This window comes from Lagenorhynchus albirostris, chromosome 2 (assembly GCF_949774975.1).
Source record: "Lagenorhynchus albirostris chromosome 2, mLagAlb1.1, whole genome shotgun sequence".
Lineage (NCBI taxonomy): Eukaryota > Metazoa > Chordata > Mammalia > Artiodactyla > Delphinidae > Lagenorhynchus > Lagenorhynchus albirostris.
This window is the reverse complement of record NC_083096.1, coordinates 121467689-121492907: the sequence shown is the minus strand read 5'-3', so window position 1 is coordinate 121492907 and position 25219 is coordinate 121467689. Positions and strand designations below refer to the sequence as shown.

Sequence of the window (25219 nt, the reverse complement as noted above, 5' to 3'; positions counted from 1 at the left end):
AAGAAAAACAAGAACAAAAATAACAATCAAACCTCATTTCCTGGGACGTAATATTGATGGCAAGATTTCTAGGTAATCATTCCTTAATTTAGTGTAGATAAAACTTCCAACGTAGAACACTGTTAGGAAGTAACAGTGATGTAAAAGTGATGTAAGGCAAGTACTATATGTAAGACAAACTAGAAAAACAGTTTTTAATTTCCTCTAGAATTTATTGTAGTTACCATGTCATAATAACAAAAGCAGATCATTCTTAATGTGTAAATTCATTTATTAATTTAAATAAAAATATATGATCCCCACCACATAAACAGGTAACTCTAAATCTACTTTGAAGTTGAATCAATCAATAAGCATCTATTTGGAAACTATGCACCTAGTATCATATTATATCAAAGATAAGGCTCCTGTCCTCACAGAATATGGATCATTGGTAATCAATCATTAACCTAGTGAATGTCATAATATATTGGGGAATATATTGGAAAACTAACAAATTTCTCTGGACATCATTTATCTTGCCCTTCTGAGAGACTTGTAGATCTAGATGAGATTAGTTTGGAAAAGGTGTCTTGTTTAGTCCAGAAAATCTTCAGAGTCCAATATAGTTCTGGGCTAATCAGAGACTAAAGAACCTTTATAAGGTTCTTTTTTTTTTAAGATTTTTGGATGTGGACCATTTTTAAAGTTTTTATTGAATTTTTTACAATATTGTTTCTGTTTTATGTTTTGGGTTTTTTTGGCCCCAAGGCATGTGGGATCCTAGCTTCCCAACCAGGGAACAAACCCACACCACCGGCACTGGTAGGCGAAGTCTCAACCACTGGACCACCAGGTAAGTCCCTATAAGGTTCTTATAAAGAAGTAGGCTTGGAAATCAAGCAGTCTTACTTGGAATTAGCATGTTTTAGTCAAAGGTATGGAATCAATGATCAAGTATCAGTTAGGAATTTCTGTAATGCCCTCCAATGCCAAGTGACCACTAATATTCTATTTCCTACTATGATGAATCCTTGATGAGAGGCAGAAGGCATAAAGAATATTGCCAGCTATAAAATAAATTGCACTCCAATGTCTATGATTGCTAAAGATAAATTTTTTTTTTAATATAAGAAACTCACTGAATCAAATGAATGCTAATTAAAGCAAATGTAGTGTACGTAAAACTGAGGTAAGAAACCTTTAATTACGCAGGAAATCTGTAGAAGGATTAATCATTTTAAGAGAAGAATCATTTTTCCAGTAGCCCCACTGCTATGAATGATATCTTCATGAGCCTGGGCCACCTTCTCCAATGGATACTGGGGACCTATTACTGGTCTCAACCAACCAATTTCCATTCCAGCTTGAAGGGCTGCTGCAAACTGCTGAAATTCCTCCTGAGGAAAAGAAAAAGTTTTTTCAGTAGAGGAACACATGACTTAATTTTCAGAAGCATTAAAATTTTTCAGAATCTAAGAGAACATTAAGAATTTCTCACAAATACGTAGCTTTTGTCAACTTGTCCAGAACTACAAAAAAAGTAGTTGTCTATAGGTTAACCATTAGCGCAATTTGTCTGTGACGGTCTCAGTTTACAAAATACCTATCGTCCTGAAGTAATTAGTAATTGCGAATAGTATCTCCTTTCTCTTTCATAAGTGCCTTGGCTTGGAAAATAAAATTATACTGTCACCCTATCTTCTAGGGATTATCTTCTAGGGATGTTATCTTCTAGGGATTAATCCTTAACCCACTTAGATAACTAACTTTAACATCTACTTAAATTTTCAGTCTGCCTGACTAGACAAATTATATCAATGTTTAAGGTACCAAAATCAGAGTCACTTCTTTTCCTACCTTGGTGGATGAATAGAGAGCAACTCCTATTATGCTAGATTCCTTTGCCATGGTGTCCCGTGGGTTTATTTCAATAGGACCCCTGCTGCCAACAACCTAGTATGAAAAACAGCATGTCTATAGTTAAAGATGACTGCAAAATAGAGTTAAATTACGATAAAACTACAAAGTGGTAAAAAAAAAATGAAATACTTACTATTACTCGTCCTCCATGTGACAAAAGATTCAAATCGTTGCTAAGATTTACATTAGCTAGCATTTCAATAATGACATCAACTCCTTTTTCACCAACAGATTTCTATATAATATAAAAGAATGCAGAGTAGATTAGGAAAAATAATCTATATATCATAGTCCCATATATTACAGAACTGTGTTTCAAATGACATAAGATGCTATATTTTAAAGATTAATAATGCAAATTTTAAGATAATGTAATTATATAGTGATGCTGTAATTCCAAGGTACTAGCTACAACATCTAAAATGATAAAGGTCTGTATTAAATAAATTGCTATAATGAAATAAAATTTGTCCAAAATTTTCAGGTGCTTAGACTCAACTTGACTATAAAGTATTTTTTCCTTAGCTTAAAATTTTCTATCTTCAAAATGTACTTCAATAGAGAAAGAAGGAACAAATGAAAAATCCAAAACTGGACATTGGGTTTCCCATTTTTATTAAAAAACAGAAAACAAAAGAAAAAAATCACTGGCTGTTTGCTGTTGCAGGATTTTGTGTGTGTGTGCATTCAGTTTTGTTCTAAGTGGTCTACAATCAGCTTGGCAGACTATTTCTTTTCCTTTGGGCTCTCAGAGGTCGGTTCCCAGCATCTAAAACTGGATCTTAAATAAGCTATACATATCTACCTTATATTCATTTATTTTAACAAAAAAATGAATACCTGTGTCAGGCACTGTGAGAGGTACTAGAAATGCCAAGATGGACATAAAGAGCTCAAAACAAAGTGAGGAAGATGGAAAACACTTCGCTGTGATGTGATGGGCTAAGTACTATATTAGCAGAAATAAACCACAGGTTATGGAGGGAATAAAAGTTACAACTCTGATCACCTGTAAAGGTCAGAGAAAATTCCACAGAGATGATGACCTGGGCCCTGAGGGATGAGTAGGAGTTCCTTAAGTAAAACAGAAGGAAGAGGGCGCAAGAGGAAGTTAGACATGAGGCAGTCGGTCTGGACAAAAGAAACAGAAAAGCAAAGATGTAGGGACTAAGAGTACAGGTTGGAACTGGAAAGTGGCCCAGCAGAGCTGAAGTACGTATCTGGGAAAGAGATGGGGGTGGGGGAAGAGGTGGGAGACAAGAAATTGCAAATTGGTTCAGACTGTGAAAACACACCAAATGCACGTTAAAAGATTTGGACTTTTGGGGGGCAGGTGTTCATTAATTAATTCTTGTGCCAGACACTGTTTTAGGCACTGGAGGTACAGCAGGGAACAAGAAAGACAAAAATTCCTATTCTCATGGAGCTCTCATTTCAGTTATTTCTGAAGACTTTTTTCTTTCTTTCTTCCTTTTTTTAAACAGAGAACCAAATAATGCTGGAGACAGTAGAGAAGACAGAGGGGAGATTAGCTCAGCTGGGAATAATAGTCAAGGCTGAAGAAGATGAGGACTAAACTAAGTCACAACGATGACTGGAAAAGAGAAACAGAGACGTATATGAAAGGCATGTCAGAGAAGACACTGATAGATGAGGTGACCAATTTGATGGGTAGGAGGGAGAATGGGTAGCAGGGACAGGAAATGAAATGTGGGTTTCTGTCCTGAGGGACCAGATGAGTGTCAATATCTAGTAGGCTGATGGCGTGAAGGAATGAAACAGGCCAGAGGTAGTGTTGGAAACCAGCAGTATAAGGGTATGTATGAGATGAATCAGGATGGAGGTGCAGCACCAGAGAAGATTAGAGAGCAAGGGGGAAGACCTAAGGAATACCAACATTTAAGTAAAATGAAGAGAAGGGAGACTGAAAATGAAGTCGGAGAAGTAAGAAGAGAGCCAGCTTCTAGGAGGTGTGGTCAGGGTCAGAAAGGATGAGGACTGAGCCAAGAGCAGCTGCCTGGTAACTAGGCGCTTACCAGCACCCCTGACAAGCCCTGTAAGTAGCTGGGGTGGAAGCAAAACTGCAGTGGGAGGTAAGGAAGTAAGAGCAGTAAGTACCCCTGACTTTTTCAAGAAGTGTGGTGGTAAAGGAGGGGGAGGGGGAGATAAAAAGTTAAGAGAATGTTTTTGGAGAATGAGAGAGACTTAAGCAGAAGGAACCAGTAGAAGAGACGGAATTAGACTGTAAAACAAAAACATATTCTTAAAATAACTGACAATTTTTCATCTCTGATACTGGTATCATAAGGCACACTCAATCAATTTTAGGTTCCCTCAACATATAACAAAGGAGTGCCTTTACTCAGTTTTTTGGCAAGATGATTTAGTGGTAATAAACTCTCGGTCATATTTTTCCTCAGTTTGTAATGACCTTGTTTACACAGTAATCAGTACCTGGAATATACCAATTCTTTCTCAACATGAGCAAGTAGTTTGGGGATTAGCAAAGTAATAGGTGTTTAGTAAACTGCTACTATAGCACAAATGGAGAACTTCAGAATCTGTTTGAATTCTGTTGCAGCAATGGAATGGATGCAATAATAACTAAATTCTATCTTGTGCTTTGGATGAGGTAGTGCTCACTCCTCCAAAGTATCCAGTAAACAAATAAACTTTACTCCCTAGGCTAAACAGATCCAGTTTTTAATCAGTGGATAACTTCTCTTCTATGGAAAATATACACCAATAGAAATTATATTAAGACTACCTTTTTGTGGCCAGAGATGGGGTGGAGGTGGGGGATGGGTGACAGGGGTAAAGGTGGGATCAGAAGGTACAAACTTCCAGTTGTAAAATAAGTAAGTCATGGGGGTGTAATGCATAGCACGGTGCCTACAGTTAATAACACTGTATTATGTATTTGAAAGTTGCTAAGAGAGTAGATCTTAAAACTTCTCATCACAAGAAAAAAAAATTTTATAGCTGTGTATGGGGACAGATGTTAACTAGACTTGTTATGGTGATCATTTCACAATATTCACAATATATATTAAAAAAAAAAACCTACCTCACAGCTGCAAATACAAAGCTGTGGCTTTACTTAAAATGTGATTTGCATTAAAGAGTACCAGTTTTTATAGCTATAAGCCTCTAGAGAGGCTATATTTTACTTAGTAAAAATAAACAAGACAGAAATGATAGTGAAGGTTTGAAAACTAGACATCTCTGTTAAACTAATTAAATCTTTAAAACACACATAAGCAAAACAAATAACTTTAAGAGAGTAGTTGATAAAAGAACTTACAAAAAAAATGTCTCCCATGAAACAAAATTTTACTTTTATAAAATTATAGAACAATTTTACCTTAATTTTATCAATGTAATTAGCTTCTTTGTGATTAAACACTTCGTGGGCTCCATTTTGCAAAACAATCTTTTGTCCTTCCTCAGTACCAGCTGTGCCCAAAACCTTTAAGCCATAAGCTCTAGCAATTTGGCATGCTGCTATTCCAACCTGAAAAACAAAATATGGCCCAACATTTTAGATTCTTTGCATCCCTGCAAACATTTATTAAATACATATAATGAACTTTAGGTTCTTCTAGGTTCTAGCTATTGTTAAGAAGTTTAAGAGCCTAAACAAAGAAATAAGAACAACAGCTAACTATTACTGAGCTATAATATGCCAGGTATTACACTCAATACTTTCTATATATTGCTTCATTTCATCCTCACAAGAAGCCTATGAAGTAGATATTGTTATTGTCCCTGGTCCACAGATGAGAAAATTGAAGCTTATATATATGGAAACAGGAGCTGGACCAAATCAGATTGCAGAGCTTGAGTCTGTAACCACTGCACAAAATGTTCATTTAGCATCTGCTTTGTGCAAAAGATACAGGGTTTAAAGATGATGAAAATGTGCTCACTGACTTCATACTTTAATTGTACATATAAAATATTACATAAAAAAGGTAAGGCCTCTACCACTTAAGTGGAGGAGACAGGTACATACATGACCAAATTAACTTATTCACTAATATGATGAATGTTTATTATTTATTATGTGCAAGACATGATTCTTCATGCAAGAAATTTATGTTCTAAGGTAGGGGGAAGATAATAAACACATGAAAAAATAAATGAATAAAGTAAATTCAGAAAATGAAAAGTACTTGAAAAAAATAAAACAGCCTATTGGGTTATAAAGAGATAGGGAAAGGGGCCAGTTAGGTCATCAGGAAAGGCTGCTCTGAAGAGGTGAGACCTGAATGAAGTGAGGGATAAGAACGTGACGGTCAGGGAAGCCTGCTGGAGATGTTGTAGGCAGAATGGCCATGGTTGAACCAGGAATGAGCTTGGGGCCTTCAAAGGTCAGAAAGAGGGTCAATGTGGGACTTCCCTGGTGGCTCAGTGGTTGGGAATCCGCCTGCCAATGCAGGGGACACAGGTTTGATCCCTCGCCGGGGAAGATCCCACATGCCCCAGAGCAGCTAGACTCGTGTGCCACAACTGCTGAGCCTGCGCTCTGGAGCCCACTGGCCACAGCTACTGAGGCCCGCATGCCTGGAGCCTGTGATCTGCAATGGGAGAGGCTGACGTGGTGAGAGGCCCGCGTGCCACAATGAGGAGTGGCCCCCGATCGCTGCAACTAGGGAAAGCCCACATGCGGTGGCAAAGACCTAATGCAGCCAAAAATAATAAATAAATAAATAAATTTATTAAAAAAAAAAAAATGAAAGAGGGTCAATGTGGCTTGAGGGCGGGACATGTGGGACAGCAGAAGATGAGGCCAGAGGGGCACAGAGAGGCCAAGGCACACAGGGCCTTGGAGGTAAAGGCTTTGGATTACATTTAAGAGCCATGCAGAACTACTGGAGAGTTTAAGCAGGAGAGGGATATGATCCAAATTAGGCTTTTAAAAGAAATTCCAATTATATGAGAGGCAAAAGGAAGGTAGGGGGAAATGGGGGTAGGAAGACCAGGCCTTCCTTATAGATTGAAGGTGGAAGGTGAGGAAAAGAGAAAAATTAAGGATGTCTCCCAGGTCTTTGGCCAGATTAACTGGGTAGATTGACTGGGATAAGGAAGATTAGAGAGGATCAAGTTAGTGAGAGCATCAAGAATTCACTTTGAACATGCTGAGCTGTATATTGCTCACCTAACTGAAGATGTAAAGTCATCAGCTGAATATGGGTATGGGCTAACAAGAATTCAGAATTGGAAACGTAAATTTGAGATTCATCAGTTTAAAGCCACGGGACTTGATGAAATCACTAGAGCACTAGATAAATGTGCTTAGTATAAAGGAGAAATAAAATTATTTTAGGAATACAGATAAAAGCAATTATTTAAATTGCAATACTAGGAAATACGTTTGATCACATGCCAAATGAATGGCACAGATAAGGGTCCCATACATTTAGAGCAAGCTTTCTCAAACTTGGCTCTATTGGGCCGGGTATCTCTTTGCAGTGGGGACTATGCTGTGCAGTGAAGGATGTTTAGCAGCATGCCTAGCTTCTATCCACTGGATGCCAGACCCCTTTACCCAGTTGTAACAACCAAAAATGTCCCCAGACACTGCCAAATGTCCCCAAGGGGGAGAAGAGATGATAGAAAATCACCCCTTATTGATAACCACTGGTTTAAAGGAAGGTAAAATGATTATAGATTGGGCATGATAGAAAAGAATTAAGGTGAAAAATGACGATAGAAACTAATTAAAATTGTAACAGAATCACAGACTCCCAGGCCTGAAACAGACCTTAAAGATTGTATGGCATATGGGAGTGATGAGCCTGAACCCACTTGGGTTATGGTGAGGATCTGTTTGATTTCACCAAAACAAACACTGGGAACTCACTGTCTACTGAGTGCAACAGACATTCAGTTCCATGAAATAACAATACACTATGTGGTTAGCATGACTGATTTTTGCTACTTTAATTTTCAATTAAAAAAACAGGGGGCTTCTAATAAAACCACATTTCAACCTAAGAGTTAATGTAAATATACCTCCTTATGCTCTAACTACTTCAAAGGGGCACTCAGTAGCTATTTTAAAGGTGCTGTTTATTCTATTCTTGTCAACAATTACACTAAAAATATTCCTTCAACAGATTATATGTCATGATGTGTCAACTATTTTTTCTTCTATTTATTTTGCTGACACTAAAATAGGGCACTCCCCACCAACACATCGGAATAATAGCTGTGTTCATACATTCTACACCATTTTAAATACACAACATAATCCCAAAGGAATTTGATTTAAATGAGGACAGAAAGTACAAACAGAAGCAAGACAAAACCCAGCACTGTTTCCCTCTGATAGGGCAGGGAGGATCAGAAGTGCTTCACACACCAGGTCGCCAGCCTATCCCCGCCAGCCAAGGATTTAACAAACTCAGCCAGCACAGGGAACAGTGAGGATTCTGCCTTTTAAAAAAAAATCATGGTGAAGCAACCTGGCTTTTTACAAGAGAGTAAAGGGAATAAAAAGAGATTTTCTTTAAACTCTTCTCTCCCCTTCCTACTGAAATCTCTCCCTTTGATACAGAGCACAAGGTTAGCTCTCTGAAAGCCAAAGCAATTTAAATACATGAATGTTTGACAGATCCTTTAGTTATTTAGGGTTAAATTTAATTTAACCCCCAAATAGCCTCTTCGCTGAAGCTAAACAATGGGCGTTTTTTGACAAGGTATATCTGTCATATTTTCTCAAGCCCCAGAAAGACAATCTTGGTGTTTTTTAGTAAATAGTCTGATCTGTGAAATCCTTCAGAATTAATCTATTGAAGGTACACAGGAAGCTGGGTGTGAAACCTGGTGATACGTTCACATTAAGTAACAGATAATGCAGAGGTCTGAATTCTCTGTTTGTATTATCTGGCCACGTTTAGAGGTAAATTCACATTTTCAGGATGCCTCTCGTTATTCTGGGAACAATGTGGCATTAATAGGTTACTTCTTTCCATCTACTCTCTGGAATACACAGTGCCCTGAAAGGGTTAAGCAGCTTCCTCAAGGTGAACCATCCAGCCCCAGGCCCTGTATTTTAAAAATGCGAAATCCTGTCTCCAAAATTTCTAAAGCCTTTACGTGCAGGATAGAGGTCATGTGGATTTCTTGTTAAATTCCAACCTCAGAGCTCTAACTTTTCCTCTAAGCTCCTCGGAGCTTAGATTGACAGCCAGTTTCTTGAAGAGGTTTCTGACAGCCTTGCATTGCGTGATTTCACTGCAGGGCTGATTTTATAAGTTCTGAGTCCCCCTCCCCCGCAGCCCCATTAGCATTTTAAGCCATGGGTTGTGGTGTGAGGGACACAGCTGTATACTATGTACCCCACGAATGTCATCAAAGCGCAGCAGGCCAGGAGGAAGGGAGCTAGAAAGGACAAAGACTCGCAGTGTGGCTTTGCAGTGCTGTCTGGGGCAACAGCGGTAAAGCTTTAATGAGCCTTAGTTTCCTTATCTAAGGGAATGTGGAATTTACATTAACCTTAAAGAACTGTTTAAAATTCTAAATAAATATTCTTGTAACATTCACTACTTGAAGAGAAAAACAAAGCCAGTTTATCTTGGTCCATACCCAACACAGGTGGAAAACCTAATGCATACGTTTTTGACCTGGTAATCTACTGAATTTATTAACCAAGAAATGCTAAACTAATGACAGGGAATCACCTTCAGAAGACGGAATTTAAAGAAGCCTCGCTACAAAAAGAAAAAAAGCACCCTTGACTATATTTACAAATTTGGCTTTTAAAAACAACTTAAAGAAATACAACGTGAAACGCACAAACGTAAGCTCTTTTAAAAATAAACTTAAAGAATAGATACTTACCCCTCCACTAGCCCCATGAACCAGAACACTTTCTCCAGCTTTCACACAGGCACTGAAAAAGAAAGCATAGCTTCATCACCTTACTCTGGAGCTAATTAAGCTCAATGCTTGTCATAGTTCTTAAGAGAACTCTACCCTCAGTTCAACTAACACTTACCCAAAGAGGAAACTCATCGTGATATATAATCCAAGATATTCTCCAAGCTCCACAGGATCAAACAATGGTTCTTCAGAGCCACAGATAAAAGTAAACCTTCAATTCACTTATTCATTCAACAAATGTTTATTGGAAGTCTATCTCGTGCCAGGCACTGCTGGGATGCCGGGATCACGTTATTGGGCTACCTTCTCAGAGGCCTTGTTGGTGTGTTAAGTGAAATTGCTTCACCTAGAGGAACTGGAGTCCGCCATTCATTCCCACAGAAAGTGTCGCAAAACAGGGTCGTTACAGTTCAGTCTTTATTCCACGGTAAACACAGAGTAATACCCAAGTAAACATAGCAGCTACTGCCTTCCTTCTCCATGCCTCTGAACATCTGGCTGCACAGCCTTTAAGCCCTCGCTTCGGGAAGCAATGCTGAGTCAGCGATGGTAAGAGAGTATAAAACACAATAAATCCTGTCACACAGGTTCCCCTGTCAGCCCCTAAAATGTCCAGACCCTCTGGTGAAATGACATATTCTTTTTACTTCTGGTTCATACCACTGTTTTTCTATTACACTGAAAACATGGAACATGGAACGTGCAGCAAGACAAAGAGGGATGCCTTATCATTTCAGATGGACAAGTGCTGATGTCGCAAGCCAGCAACCAATGTGTGATCCAGATCTGACGCCCAGCAAGGATCCTTTACTCACCAGGACAATAGGGCGTGGCCACCCTGAACAGACATTATGTTCAATCTGGCAGTGAGAACACAGTAACCTGGAGTCCTGCTCAAGCCCCCATGCCAACAGCTGACAAATGACAATTGTGAGTCAGTAAATGAAGTTTCTCCAACATGCTTGCTTGGAGATGAGGGGTTGAGGGCAGTGAGTTAAACTGAGGGTTTGCAATGATAAACTGAGATAGGTATTACCAAAACATTTAAAAAAGTAAAATACAAATGTAAGGGAATAGGATTACTAATGTTAGGCCATGGGTCATGAAATACTTCCCAATGATTGTTTTTTAAATCTTATAAACAACTCCTCACATACTAAGCACATTCTCCTAAACCTCTGGGCCTGCAGTGGGTGGAGAAAAAGCTGGCTAACCCTCTCCTGGATCCCCATGGCTACGATCCTTCTGTCCTTGTGTAGGGTCACTGTGATGGTTAATTTTATGTGTCAGTTTGGCTGGGCCATGGTGCCAGATATGAGTCAAACATTCTGGATGTTTCTGTGAAGGGGCTTTTTTGGATGAGATTAACATTTAAGTCAGTAGTCTTTGAATAAAGCAGATTATCTTCCATAATGTGGATGGGCTTCGCCCATTCAGTTGAAGGCCTTAATAGAACAAAGACAGACTTCTCCCAGAGCAAGAAGGGATTCTGTCAGCAGACTGCCTTTGGATTTGAACTGCTACTCTCATCGGGCTCTAGAGCTTGCCAGCCTCCCCATCAGATTTTAGACTCACCAAGCCTCCACAAATCAATCTATCAATATATACATTCTGTTGGTTCTGCTTCTCTGGAGAACCCGAACTAACAGTCCTCTGTCCCTGGGGCCCACGGCAGGCCTGGAGCATGTGGCCTGGCCTTCTGTGCTGCTGTAGCACCCCATCGCAGTTACTGAAGACTAGGACCTGGCACATAGGCTTCCTCCTCCACCCCCAATCCAGCCCCAATCTGGGAGATTTCAACATTCGCGGGAGGAAACCCGCAAATCACAATTCCTGAATTCTCCTCTGCTTTTATCACTCTCTCCCTACACCTGGTAGCCACCCCTAACCATTCTACCTGAGGAATATGAGACACTAACAAGCAATATTAACCTCCTATCCTGATTCTGTCCTATACTCCTCCTATCCCATACTCTCTCAAAACTTCTTCTTCAGCTTCACAGATCGCTGTCTCTCAATTGCTCCTTTTCTGCCCTCTTGCTGCTCCTGGCCTCACTTCCCTCCCTAGTCAGCGTGGACCCCATGGTACATTGCCCCAACTTCTCTCTGTCTTCCTCCTTCAACGTCTCACCTCCCTGCCCACCAACTTTCCATAATTACACTACCTCCTCCAGGCTTTACAGATGAGTTCTCCTTTCGACTGAAGCCAATCTCTATCTCTGTCCTAAGTCGTCTCCTTGCCCTGCTCAGGATCTTGTTCCATCTGCCACTCTGCCCTCTCTTCCAAGCCTTCCATCTCTCCCTCTCTGACAGATCCTTTCTCAGCTACAAACATGTCCAAGTCCTGTCCATCCTTAAAAAAAACCTTTTGTTCCCACACTCTCCTCAAGTACTCTTCTACCCCTTCCTGCCTATCTCCCCCACTTTTTAAGGGTAGTCTCCATTCAAGAATCGATTTTTTTTTTCCTTCCTCAACCCACTCAGTCAAGCTTCTGTCCACCACTCTACTGAAAATGAACTGACAAAAGCAACCGATGACCTCCTAATTGCTAAGCCCGGCTGGTATTTTTTCCCAAATAGCCCTCACTGCTGCATTTGACAACTAGCTTACCTCCTTGTTAGCAACATCAACTACTACCCCTAACACTACCCACACTGACTGTACTACTCACATACTAAGAGCTTTACATGCACTGATTACCTCATTTAATTCTCAGCACACCCCATGAGGTATTATTATCATCCATGTTTTTCAAGTCAGTAAACTACAGTTGAGACAGGAAAGCAACTTGACCAGTAGTAGGTGGAGACAATACTATAACCTAGGTATTCCTGTCTTCAACACCTACGAGCTTAACAGATGTTTAACAGACATGGTGACTCTGGACTCTCTTGCCCTTGGGACACACTCCCTTTGGTTCCCTTAGGACTCTGTTCCCTACGTTTGACCACACTCTTCAATGTTAATGCTCACTAAGGTTCTAGTCTCACTCCACTGTTCTTCTCACTCCCTGAGGGATTTCAATGACTTTCATTTTGTCAGCTGACAGCCCCAAATTTATACCTCCAAGCTTCAAGACTCTTTCATCTGACAGACTGCTGGACTTCTCCATGACGATGTCTGTCTTAGTTTCACATTCAAAACTGAACTCAGTTTCCCTTTGAAACTTTTTCCTCCTTCTCTTTGTCAAAGTAAACATTACCCAAGTTTAAAGCTGTAAGTATTCTTAAGCTCTTTCTCTCCCTCATTCTCCACATGCAGTCACCAAATATTTCTGATTTTACCCCCTAAACAGTTGTCCTTTCCTCTCCATCTCTACCATGACCCTTGCTCTAGCCCTTAAGTATTGTTCCTAGAGGGTACTTCTATAAGACCCTCCCATCTCTTTCTCCATTCCCGTCATCAAATCCATCCTTCGCATAGCAAATAGGTGATCTGATTGAAACACAAATATGACAATATCACTCTCCTGAAAAAAACACTGTATGACCCCCCCAATCCCTTACGGAACAATGTGTGAGCGCTATAATCTAGCTTTTTATTATCTGAATCCCGCCTATTTGATAATGGCAGCTAACATTTATTGAGAGATTACTATGTTCCAACCTTATTCTTCAGCACTCTTTGCCTTGAAATCTTCTATCTAACAAAAGCAAACTGCTATAGCTCTTTCTCCCCAGATACCATGATGTTTGCCCCCCATATCAACTATTCCCATTGTCTAGGATGCCCTCCCCACTCCCAGCTACCCTTCCCCAGGATAAGTCCCTCTGATCCTTTTCAAATATCTAGAGAATTTAATTACAATATAGATTCTCAGGTATCATCCATGGAAACTGACCAGTGGGTCTAGGGTAGAGCCCTTTTAAGTTGCAGCAATTAGTTTCTGGAGCTGGATAACAAGATTTTTGAACCATGGCTTTAAAATAATCCAAGTCTTACATCTTGCCACGAAGCCCTAGCTCATCACCACAGGCACATCCCTTGTGATCCCATAGATACCTATGCACATCTCTACCACTGTCCTTTCCACATTATACATCAATATTATTACTCTTACTCCCTTACTCCCTCCCTTACTAGACTGTGAGCATGTCGAAGACAAAGACAGTGTTTTGCTCTTCTTTTTTTTCTTCAGTGATTAGAATAGTCTCCCAAATTAGCAGTTTCTACTCCATAAATCTTAATGGGAACCAAATGGGAACCAAAAATGACCGACGGTGGATGGGTGGTAGGAAGCATAAATTATATATTATCCTCCTCCAGTTAATGTTGCCCTCCTCTAGTGCTGATTATAAAGCTGACAGAGTGTGTTATTACCTGTGAAGCAGAGCTCGATAAGCAGTAAAATACGGGATCCCGATGGCAGCTCCTTGTTTAAAGTCCAGTTTTTCTGGTAGTGTGTAAACAGTGTGATCGGCTGCCAGAGCATATTCTGCGTAGCCCCCAGAGATTGTGCTTGTAGTGAAAACCCTGTCACCTTTCTGGGGAAAGCAATAAATTAATAAATGCTTTAGAGATTAAAAATGATGTCAAAATGGGTACGATCCTTTATAATGCAACCTTTATAACAAGAAATAAATGAGTATTTATATACTGTTTTCTACATCCTAAGGGCTCATAAAAATAACTTCAAATACCGAACATTTTAAAATGTTCTATTAATGGGAACTAGTAAGAAGTAAAATCAAGGGAAATAGGAAAAATAAAAGAAAGAATGTCCAGCATGGTCTAATAATAATGATGATAACTAACCTTTATTGAGCGCTTGCTGTGCTAGGCACTGCATTAAGTGTCTAATGAGTATTATCTAATTTGGTCTTCATGACAGCCTATGAGGAAAGTACTTTCATTATCTCCCTTTAGATAATCCCACTACACAGATGAGGAAATTGAGGCACATACAAGTTCAGTAATTAGCTCAGATCAAGCAGTTAGTAAATGGCAGTTAATATAAAACTTTTTTTTTCTTTTTTTGGTCCAAAATACCAAGGGAGAAGAAACAAATAAAATGTAAGGTTTCTTCCACACACCAAACACCTGTTCTAAATCTTTCCCATAGATTTGTTTCTGTATTTCCCTCATTTTTCATGCATACACCAAAAAGCAGGCAACTCTGCCTGGATCTGACCAGCAAAGATGAGCCAGGACAGATGTCTTCACCTGTCACAGCACTAGAAACATAAAAACTCTCAATAAACAAACGTCTGCTGGGTCCTTGCTACTGGAAAGCAGACGCATGACTGAGGGTAAGGTAAGGCACCACACAAGCACTACAGGCCTGCCCAGAGTAACCTGCACACTAGGGAAATTAGACTGCCCAGTACAAGCACCTCTCCTAACTCCTATTTCTTTTTTTTCTCCATAATACATGGAAATCTTATAAGATTTCTTTTTAATTGAGCACGAAATAGGCAACAGAGTTGTTGCCACCTATGTAGGATTACAGATTCAAGAATAAATATATATGAGAGTGTACACACACACACACACAATAGTTTACAAAGATACAGGAAAATAAAAAACACCTGTAGAAAATATTTTTCATGTTACTTGTTATGCAGGTCAGCCTAAAACCAAACTTAGTGGCCAAGTTTGAGAAAGAACGGTCTTCCATTCCTTTCAGTAATGTAAGAGTACACTGTACAATGATGAAAATCATTATCATTTTTTGCCTCTTCTCATTATTGCCCCCCTGCAACACACACACCCAAGATAAAGTAAGAGAATACAGTTTTTCATAATCTATTTCACAGGTCTATTAAAGAACTAGCCTCAACAATCTCAATGTAGTAGAGAGAATATGAACATTAGAGTCTGCCATACCTACATTCAAATCCTGGCTCAGTCATTTATTAGCTGAATTCTATGTCAGCTATGAATTACAATAAAAGCTAACTCCTATTTCTTAAAGAGAATAAAAAAGGAAATACTCCTTGGAATAAGCAAAACAGTAAGGCAATAATTCTCAGTATACTTAAATTTGCCCTATAATAAAGCACTATGTGGTGAAGTAGAGATAAAAAAGGTTCAAAAGGCATCTAGGAGTCAAAGACAAGCATCACTGCTTAACAGTGTTGCCTGCAAATGGTCAAGTATGACTAATTTAAGATTAATTCTGTTTTTACAGCTTAAAAACACATTGCATTGATTTCAATATAATTCAAACCTGTTCTGAGAATCCACTATGGAAAGTAGTACTTCAAGTTCTGTGATGGATATTAATAGCAAGACACTCTCCCTAATCTCAAGCTTCTTAAATGCTAGGAAGAGGAAAAAAAAGGATAGAAATAATTACAAAGCAAGGCAAATACGATGGGCCATCAAAGATAGGTACAAGAAAAAGAAAGGAATTATTTCTAAGTTGAAGGACTCAAGAACAGCTTCACTGAGAAACTAGTATTTGAGGTAGGCTTTGAAGGACAGAACAAGATCTTGAATTGAAAACCAGACCTGGGAAAAGTCATTATGGATGAAGGAAACAAAGTACATCAAGGAACAGTGGCAGGAATAGGTGCTGAGATATCATCAGCATTCATTCCCAACGAATAAGTAGTTTAATGTGTGGAATGTAATAGTTTCGGGAGATAAAATGAAAAGAAATGAAAGCTGGAGGGTAAAAGCCCTTGAACCCATGTATATAAGTTTCAGTTTAGTTCTGCCACGCAGAAGAGCCAATATGAACAAAGACACAGAGATGAAAGAGCATGGAATATGCAGGGAAGAACAAACAGTTATTACTAAAGAATAAACTACAGGGTGAGAAGGAATGGGAGATAAGAATGGAAAAAGATAGGTGGGGGAGAGAGCACGAAACAGTCTTCTTTCATAACATAAGCAGTTCCAGCAGTACCTTGAAATCTACAGAGAATTAATGCAAGAGTTAAAACAGAGATGTATAATAATCATAAGTACATTTTAGAAAATTACTCCTTATAGAGCAAGGAAGGGGAAGAAGGGAGGGTGGTAAGTTGTACCTATTATAGAAATCCAGGTAAAGAACCATGTAAGATAACCGGAACTACACTACAGGCAGTGGGAAGGAAAAGAGGAGAGAGGAAACAGTTCCAGTAAGGGAGAGCTGAGTGAGGGAGAGTGAATGGAGAGGTAAGCCTCAAACCCCAGATGTCACCAAGACAGTCACATGAGACAGCAGCAGATCTGCTGTGAGAAAAGATGAGCTCCCTTTTAGACACAATGAGTAAGGTTCCTGGAGGTTGCCGATGTGGGTCCTGTGCCCTGCAACACAACCTTCTGTGATGATGTAAATGCTCTGCATCTGCACTGCCCAATAGGGTAGCCACTAGACACCTGGGTCTATTAAGCATTTGAGTAAATGAACTTTTAATTTTAATTGAATGTGAATTTTAAATAGCCATGTGTGGCCAGTGGCTACTGTATTTGGACAGCACGGGTCCAGAGCTTATTAGAAGATTCTAAGCTAAGGATATCATATGTGATAATGGAAACCAAGGGTGTGTATGAGACCATCATGAGGGAGAAAATATAAAAAGCAGAGTCTAAGTAGGGACGGCGAGCGCTGGGCAACACACCAAGATGTGAGGGGCATGCAGAGAAAAGGGAGCTTGAAAAAGGATGCCCAGAGAGGAAGGGAGAGAGAGGATGTCACAGGAGCTGAAGAAAAAGATTTTTAAGAAAAGTAAGTGGCTGAGAGTGTCAAGTGTCACACAGAAGTCAAGAGAGATAATGACATAAAAGGGCCCATTAGCTCCAGCAATATAGAGGCCATTAGTGACATGAGCAAGCATCGTTTCAGTGGAGCGGTGGGGGGCAGAAGCCAGACTGCCACAGGCGGAGGAGTGGAAAGCTGTAGGAATTTGCCTGGCTTCCTGGGCCTGGGCCACGTTAATCTTCGCTGTCTCAGTTCAATTTTGGTAAATGTGCTGCCATAGTTGAGCAGGTCAAGGAATCATGAGGAAAGATGAAAGAACATGAATATACTATGTTTTTTATGTCTTTTGGCACATAAATAATGAAAGCCCTGATCATAACATTTTCATTGACTCGGTCACCTTGGTCTGAGTCACAGCTTTAAAAATGTAGAGCTGACCTTGCATTTTTTCATCTTTTACTGATTATTCAAAAGAATTAGCCTTCCCTGTATTCTGTGAAACTAATTTTATAGAAGAAATAAAAAACTATGCTGGCTGTGTATTACCAAGAGTTAGGAAATAGTATAATTTCCTTGCTTCTTTTCTTTCCTTACGTATTTCTGTCAAATCAAAGGATCATAGTTCAATTCTGCGGGGATATGAAAACACAGAAATGACCCAGCACTTATTCCCAACAATCAGACAAGCAAGGTCTCTGGATAAAAGGTAATTTCTTTTTTGACTAGAGGAGTCCCCCAAGTGGCAGAAATTGTGTAATGGGGCCTTTTAAAGACTTAAACACAGATATATTTTACAGCTATGTTAAAATGTTAAAAAAAATACATACATATTAAGCTAAAATAGAAATAATTAAAAATGTAATACCTTGAAAGCAGATACACTCTCTCCGACAGCTTCTATTATTCCAGCCACATCTAAGCCAGGAGTATAGGGTAGAAGTGGTTTTCTACTGTAAGTACCAGAGCGAATATATGTGTCCACCGGGTTTACACCACATGCTTGGACTTTAATTAGAACCTGTAATAACAATGTACTTTAGTTCAAACAGAGCATTTAGGCATTCATTCAGCATTATGCTAGGACTGTAGTGATTATGGAAGCTATAAAAATGGTGAGGAAAACCCTGCCTTCAATGAGCTCACGTTACAGTTTTACAAACCAACATATACACACACTATAATATATAAAATAACTAATAAGAACCTGCTGTCTAGCACAAGGAACTCTACTCAGTACTCTGTAACGGCCTATATGGGAAAAGAATATAAAGAAAAAAGAGAGTGGATATATACATATATATATGTATAACTGATTCTCTTTGCTGTATACCTGGAACTAACACTACATTGTAAATCAACTATACTCCAATAAAAATTTAAAAAATAAAATAAAATCTGAGTGCACTAATAAAAAGAAAAAAAGATAAGACAGAATGGTTTATGTGCTATATTATAAACATTTGGGAAAAACAGTGGTGGAAATATGAGCGGATGTGTGGCAGAGACCACTATGTGCTCATCAAATCTATTTCCTCCTCCTCCTAGGCAGGTAGGAAGAATATTCCTTCCTGGCTCCTTCACAGTTACGAGTAGCCAAATGGAATGTGAACAAGAGTGACGAGAGCTCCTTTCAGGCCTGGCGCACAAAGACCTTCCTAGGCAATTCACATAGTGTCTCCACCCTTTCATAGCAAACTCAGAAGAAAGGTGTTGAAGGTGGCAGAGCCATATGATGGAAGAAATCCAGGTCCCTAAATCACTTTGGAGGAGAACTCTATCCACCAACATTTTAGAATTGTGGAATTTAGTGAATGAGACATCATATTCTATTTTTGAACCCTTGACGTTTTGAGGCTACATCAACAATAGAAGCTAATTTTCCCTTAACTGATACGGAATGATTACTTCTGCTATAAAAGTAAGGAAAGGTCTTACAAAGGAAGTGTATTTGAGCTAGGTCTTAAAGAATGAGTAGAAATTCTTTCAGAATGGGAGAAAAAGGCTATTGCAGGTTAAAGGAATAGTATGTGCAAAGACAGAAGGAATGACAGGATCTCTCGGGGAAACCAGATAAAGCTTGTGTTGTTACAGCAGTCTGTTGAGAAGGAATGATAAGAAATAAATCTTTGCCAAATTATGGCCACACTGTAAAAACTCTCATAAAGCTTGCTAAGGAAATTAGACTTGAGAGCCATGGAAGGTGCAATAATAAAAATACACAATTTTTATTGAAAAAGTATATTGTTGAAGTCACCGGAAATGATTAAACTCTGCATTTAAATTTTCTTATATGCGAAAAAGCATGTATGCAGAAGAAAATTATTTTCCCCATGCATAAAACAAAGATCATGACTGAAAGTCTATAATAGAATAACTTGTTCAAACCTACTTATGACTCCATTCAGAAAAATCCAATTACACAGATGATTCTCAACTTTAAAACTTTTCTTACAAGATGTTATTCCTTTCCATACATTTACTTCACTAGTTAGAATTATGTTAGCCTTGTCAGAGCTTATAGAGGCAAACAGTGTAAACTCTGTCCTAATTCAATGTCTTTATAAAGCATTGTGAGTTTGCTTCTTTCGAACATTAGCTTGATGTGCTAGAGATGCACACTCAGTGTAATTATTGCCTGTTTTTAAGTAATGATTTCCACCTGATGGTCTTTCGGAATTGGTACGGCAACATTCGACTGGAGTTTCAGCACTTCTGGTCCACCAAATTCAAAAACTCTAATAGCTCTCATCAACTTCTGTCCAGTCGCCATGGTGACCTAGATACTAAGGAAAAAAATTAACATATTGTCATATTGTATCTGGGTTATCACTATGTTTTTTCCCCTGGAGGGAGAAGATCAAACAATTTTTCAAACAACAGTTTAAATCATGAGCTTACCACTGATCTCATTTCATGTTTGAGGACCTTTCATCTTACAAATCCTTCAGCTGCAAAGCAAAGTACTTCATATTACTTCCTGTAGGGATTCAGTGCCTTCAACAAGGGAATCAAACATACAAACAAAAACATCTGGATAGGTGAGACATGATACAGTATCTTAGGTTTCCTTTGGTGTAAGCTTGGGCTGCAACATTTTGGAATTCTAGGAGCTAATTTAAGTTTTCTTAACATTAGATAAATAGATCTTCTTTTGTTAGATTATGTAATATTTCAAATATAGAAAGAAATATAAAGAATATAATAAACATTTACCTGCCACCCAGCTTTAACAAATCTTAACATTGTAAAAACCTAAAACATGTACATGTAACCAAAGCCTCCGGTACCCATCCCCAATCCCATTTCTGTCCCACAGTTTTAAGAGATGACTATTCCCATAAACTCAGTGCTCATCCTTCTCAGGCATGATGTAATACCACTGCCACGTGTACTTGCATTGGTAAACAATATGTGCTATTGTTATTGTTTTGCATGTTTTCAAACTTTATTTAGATTGGATCATATTGTACTGAATTCTGAAACTTGCTTTTTCTTCTCAGCATTAAGTTTTTGAGATTTATCAATGTTGAAACACTTAGTTTTATGAAGCTCATTCATCTTAACAAAGAAGAACAAACATTAAAAACTAAAAACACTGCTTTGTATGTAATCTTTTTTAATCATGAGGGTAATTTATAGTTAACCTTTCTCCGCTACCACTGTTAATATTGAAATGAAAACTCAAGAGTTAAAATAAGTTTAGAAAAGGTAAAGAATATTTATATGGAGAATTGGATAACTTTGAAAATCTTATACCTATAGAGATGCAATGAAAGGGCTTTGACTGATCTCCATAATTTTATTTGTGTGCTATGACAATTTCTTGAAATTAACCATATCAAATATCGTTAGACTCTGCCACCACCGGGAACATCTTTGCTAACTTCTGGAATAATCATATTCACCAACCACGAGCCACTGAAACATCAAAAAGAGTTGCAGAAACTAGGGCTTGAGATGAAAGATCTTTGCTGTACTGCAGTCCAACACAGGACTCCTCAGAACGGAGCCCATGCTAACTATAAAGTAGCGTTCCATGTGTGAAGGGAATCAAAGCACTTTGATGGTATTAATGGGAAGTTCTTGATATAATTGATCAAAAGTTGTGTCGTTTAAAAACCCTCTATTTAAAATGATTTAATATAGTACCTAGCACAGAGGAGAAAGTAAACTCTCCATTGCTAAAAGGCTGTTTACCAATGACATACCCGGAAGGGCAGCCCTCTTATAAAAAAAGGGGGGGCAGAAGCAGGCATAAGCCTCACTGCACTGTAGAGCACCAAGCAGTCCTAGGGTGAGAAGTCCTGTGCAGGGAGCTAGGACCAGGAAAAGGCAGCTCACGCCATACCTACCCAGCAGTCTCACTACCGCATTTCTATTTGGGTCTTCGCTCAAGCTGAGTATTTCTTAGAGAAGAAAGTGAAATGTATACATAAAGAAAATAAAACAGAAAAAGAAAAGGTTCCACAGATCAGACTTTTCCACTCTGAAAATAAGAAGATAGTTCTTTTGTTTTTTCCTTTTTGTCTTCAGCATGGTGTTGTGGAAAGAGTGTGGGCTGTGGAATCTGACAGTTCTCAGTACGAATCCCAGATCTATCATGTACTAGCTGCGTGGTCTTGGGCAAGGCAGTCACTTTTTTTGAGCTTCTTCATCTGAAAACTTGAGTTCCACTCAGGGTTACCATGCAAGAGACGGCAAGTATCAACCACAGAACCTGACAAATGTTTACTCCTATACATAGTGATATCACAGTTCCTTTCCCATCTATTTTCTCCTTTCCAATTTCTTATTCGTTAAAATATCTTTGGTTCTATAATTCTATAGTCATCTTTGATTTAATGTGACAATATTTACAGCACTTTTTTGTAAAATCAAGTCCTTAGCCTCAAAGAGTTCACAGTCCAGAGAATCATTTAAACAAAACACTAATACCAAACACTGGTTGTTATTCATTCAACATGTATTTTTTGAACGTTAACTGTAAGCAAGGCACTGTACCAAACTCAGAGAGCACAGAGGGCAAAGAGAACAAGCCCCACTCCTCCCCAGCTCCTGCCCACTCCGCCCTCATCTCCCCCAATGCACACACACACCACGTTAAGAGGAGTAGCTCTTTTTCCACTTTCAATATCTACCTACTTCCTACCTATTTATTTCTTTCAAGCTCTCACATCTATCTTTACACCAACAGACATCACTGGTACACTCAAAAAGCTGTAGCAATAAAAAAAGCAAAATTACCCTGAAATAGGATCTGTCAAAAATATCTAGCACATACATTTTTTCCCCTCATTTTTGGACATTTGCTAAGTTGGAAGAAAAGAACAAAGGAAGGAGGAGATTCATCCTTAATCCTGGATTTAGAAGACCCCCCTTCTTTGCCCAGTACTACACCTTATCCTATGGAGCTCGTAAGGAAACAGGGCATGACCTTGACAGCTCTGACTTCTACTTTGTTTCTGGCGATCTTACTCCCCACTGAGCCTTTGCCACCATGATTGATCAGGCTCCAATCTGCACTCATGGGCTTTGAACCCCCTCAACTACCCACAGGATCCTCATCTGCTTCATAATATAGGTACTATGCTAAAAAAATAATAAAATAACACAACACACTAATAGTAATTACAATTCTTAAACCCTTGCGATACCTGATTTCTTCTAAAAAGCATATCTTTCACACCCATTGATATAATTTTCACAATAGGTAGAAAAGCAAGCTATTAAAACCACCATTTAATTGTGTGCAGAAGTGGAAATAAAATCACCATCCATGTTATGGATGAGAAAACATTCAGGGGGTTAAGGGACTCACCAGGGTCACACGGAAGCACAGCTGGAACCCAACACCTTAAATATTGTTAGGTGTTTTTTTCCCCTTACTGTAAAATCCTCTTCATCTCACCCTTTGAAATGTTGGCATATAGGACCTTTAATTTCTTAGAGATTGCAGGTAGCATTACATATTTTATGATTAAGGTATCTGCTCTGAGTCTGAAAATTTTCAAATGCCCATAAGTTAAGGGCTCTACTAGAGATACACTGGATGTGATTCTATTAGGAAAACTAATAATTTCCCTATCTGTAAAATGGGGCCAATACTCCCTAGCATAGGATCCTTGTGAAGATGAACTGCAACAGCACATGGTGAGTGCTTCAGAGCACGCCTGACATGCTGTAAGCTCTATTATTCAGAGTAAATCATTTGCAGTCAGCAGCAGGCTTGTCACACTGCTTGTGTATTTTAATTAAGCCTATACTTCAAATAGGTTTTTCTATTTATCAAATATAAACTTTAAAGAACTAGAGCACCTTGGTTTAATGTTGGTTTTACTTTTTACCTCTGAAAGGCTGCCAACCATACTTTGCAAATGGAGGAAATACAGAATTTAGAATTCTTCCTCAAACAGTGATCTTTTCCAAGCTACACTTGAATCTATTTGGTTTAAATGAAAATTAAAGAGATAGGGAAAATGTGGGAAATATATTTTCACACAAAATGAACAGATCAATTCACAAAGCCAAAGCAAAGGCATATCATAAAAGCAAACAGAAAATTCTTAAATTATTCTTAAGTAAGAATTTCTAGCAAGAAAAAAAACTTGGAAAGAGAATCAAACATTACAAAATGTGCTGCTTTTGATCAAGAATGACTCATGTCAGCATATTATTTATTATTCTTAACCCAGAAAAAATTTTAACAATTAAAAGTAGCCACAGAAAAGTCTCTTCCTGGCCATGTGACCTTGTCGGGTTACTTCACTGGCCTGGATCTCAGTACCCACTTCTGTTAAGAAGGGGTGGAGAAGGAGTTGAATAGATAATTATTCTAAACCCCTCCAGGTATTCTGAGGAAAAGACTGGATGGAGCGGAGCTCGGTGCGTTTTACTACTGCTGACCAGACACTCATGGAGCATCCCAGTGGTTTCAGTGGGAATCACACCGCCATTTCTACTAGTTGTGGACTAATAGTCCAAACCTTTGCCTTTCAGTGGTTCAATCATTAACACACCTTTCTTGGTCACTGAGATAAGCTTACTCTAGGGACTGCGTAAATATCCCACGATGTGTTCACAAGGTGTTTTGTTAATTTTCTTTCTTTTGAAAATTCTTCTAGGTGGGAGCCATGGGGGGGGGGCGGGGGATGAAAAAAATCTACACATTTCTCTCCAAAAGTAAGACGGCAACTCTGATGGCAAAGCAGGAGGAAAGGCCGGACAGAAAGAGCCCTGGGAAACAGGAGCCTGAAAGAAGAAATTGGCTCCTCCGGCTGCCTGTGGCGGGGGTCACAGCAAACGCGCGCGGCCGCAGGAATCCAGATCCCAGGCCGGGCCGAGGGAAAATCTAGAAGGAGGATAGGCAGGGGGAACGGGATGGGGGGAGTACCAACGGGCGCCCCACCGTGGGACCCGAAACACTCACTCTGCCAGAAAGCAAAGCCGGGGTCTCAGGACCAGCAAGTAAAACTGCCCTGGTGATTTACGGATGACCAACTTGCAGCCCCTGGAGGGGAATAACTTCGGCCATGAACACCTTATTCACTGGTGCTAGGGGAGGACGGAACGCAGGACAGGAGCGCAGCCAAAATCCAGCTCGGTTCCTTTGGGACGAGCGCGGGGGAGGTCCGCAGCCTGAACTAAGGGGGCTTTTTAAACCACTTACCCGGTTCTAGAGTGGGAAATCAAAATCTGTGAGGGATCCCTCAGGTTCCACGGAAAAAAGGCACGGGCCGCGTCATCCGTGGCGCTTTCAGGCTCCGCCTAGCCCCGCCCCCAGGGGCGGGTCCGAG

General features: G+C 39.4%; 1 protein-coding gene across 2 annotated transcripts; it reads right to left on the bottom strand.

Moving 5' to 3' along the window:
- Positions 1 to 250: 250 nt before the first annotated feature.
- CRYZ (crystallin zeta) lies at positions 251 to 25206 on the bottom strand. 2 transcript variants are annotated; one of them, XM_060139743.1, is made up of 10 exons: positions 25093 to 25199; positions 20325 to 20374; positions 20086 to 20209; positions 18292 to 18444; positions 14114 to 14277; positions 9751 to 9802; positions 5267 to 5416; positions 2036 to 2137; positions 1840 to 1935; positions 251 to 1379 (listed from the first exon to the last, which is right to left on the bottom strand). In XM_060139743.1, exons 3-10 carry the CDS (start codon positions 20194 to 20196, stop codon positions 1215 to 1217), a joined length of 993 nt encoding a protein of 330 aa, XP_059995726.1. In that variant the 5' UTR covers positions 20197 to 20209; positions 20325 to 20374; positions 25093 to 25199; the 3' UTR covers positions 251 to 1214. The 2 variants fall into 2 exon arrangements, with proteins under 2 accessions (XP_059995726.1, XP_059995727.1); XM_060139744.1 differs by lacking the exon at positions 20325 to 20374 and having other exon boundaries at positions 25093 to 25206.
- Positions 25207 to 25219: the final 13 nt, after the last annotated feature.

Bases quoted from the DNA above. Each gene is read 5' to 3' on its own strand.
- CRYZ (XM_060139744.1), bottom strand. From the start codon at position 20,196: ATGGCGACTGGACAGAAGTTGATGAGAGCTATTAGAGTTTTTGAATTT. The intron at 18,445-20,085 runs GTGGAAATCATT...TTGTTATTACAG, and splicing joins CAATTCCGAAAGACCATCAG to GTTCTAATTAAAGTCCAAGC. The intron at 9,803-14,113 runs GTAATAACACAC...TTTCTTTTTCAG, and splicing joins TATCGAGCTCTGCTTCACAG to TGCCTGTGTGAAAGCTGGAG.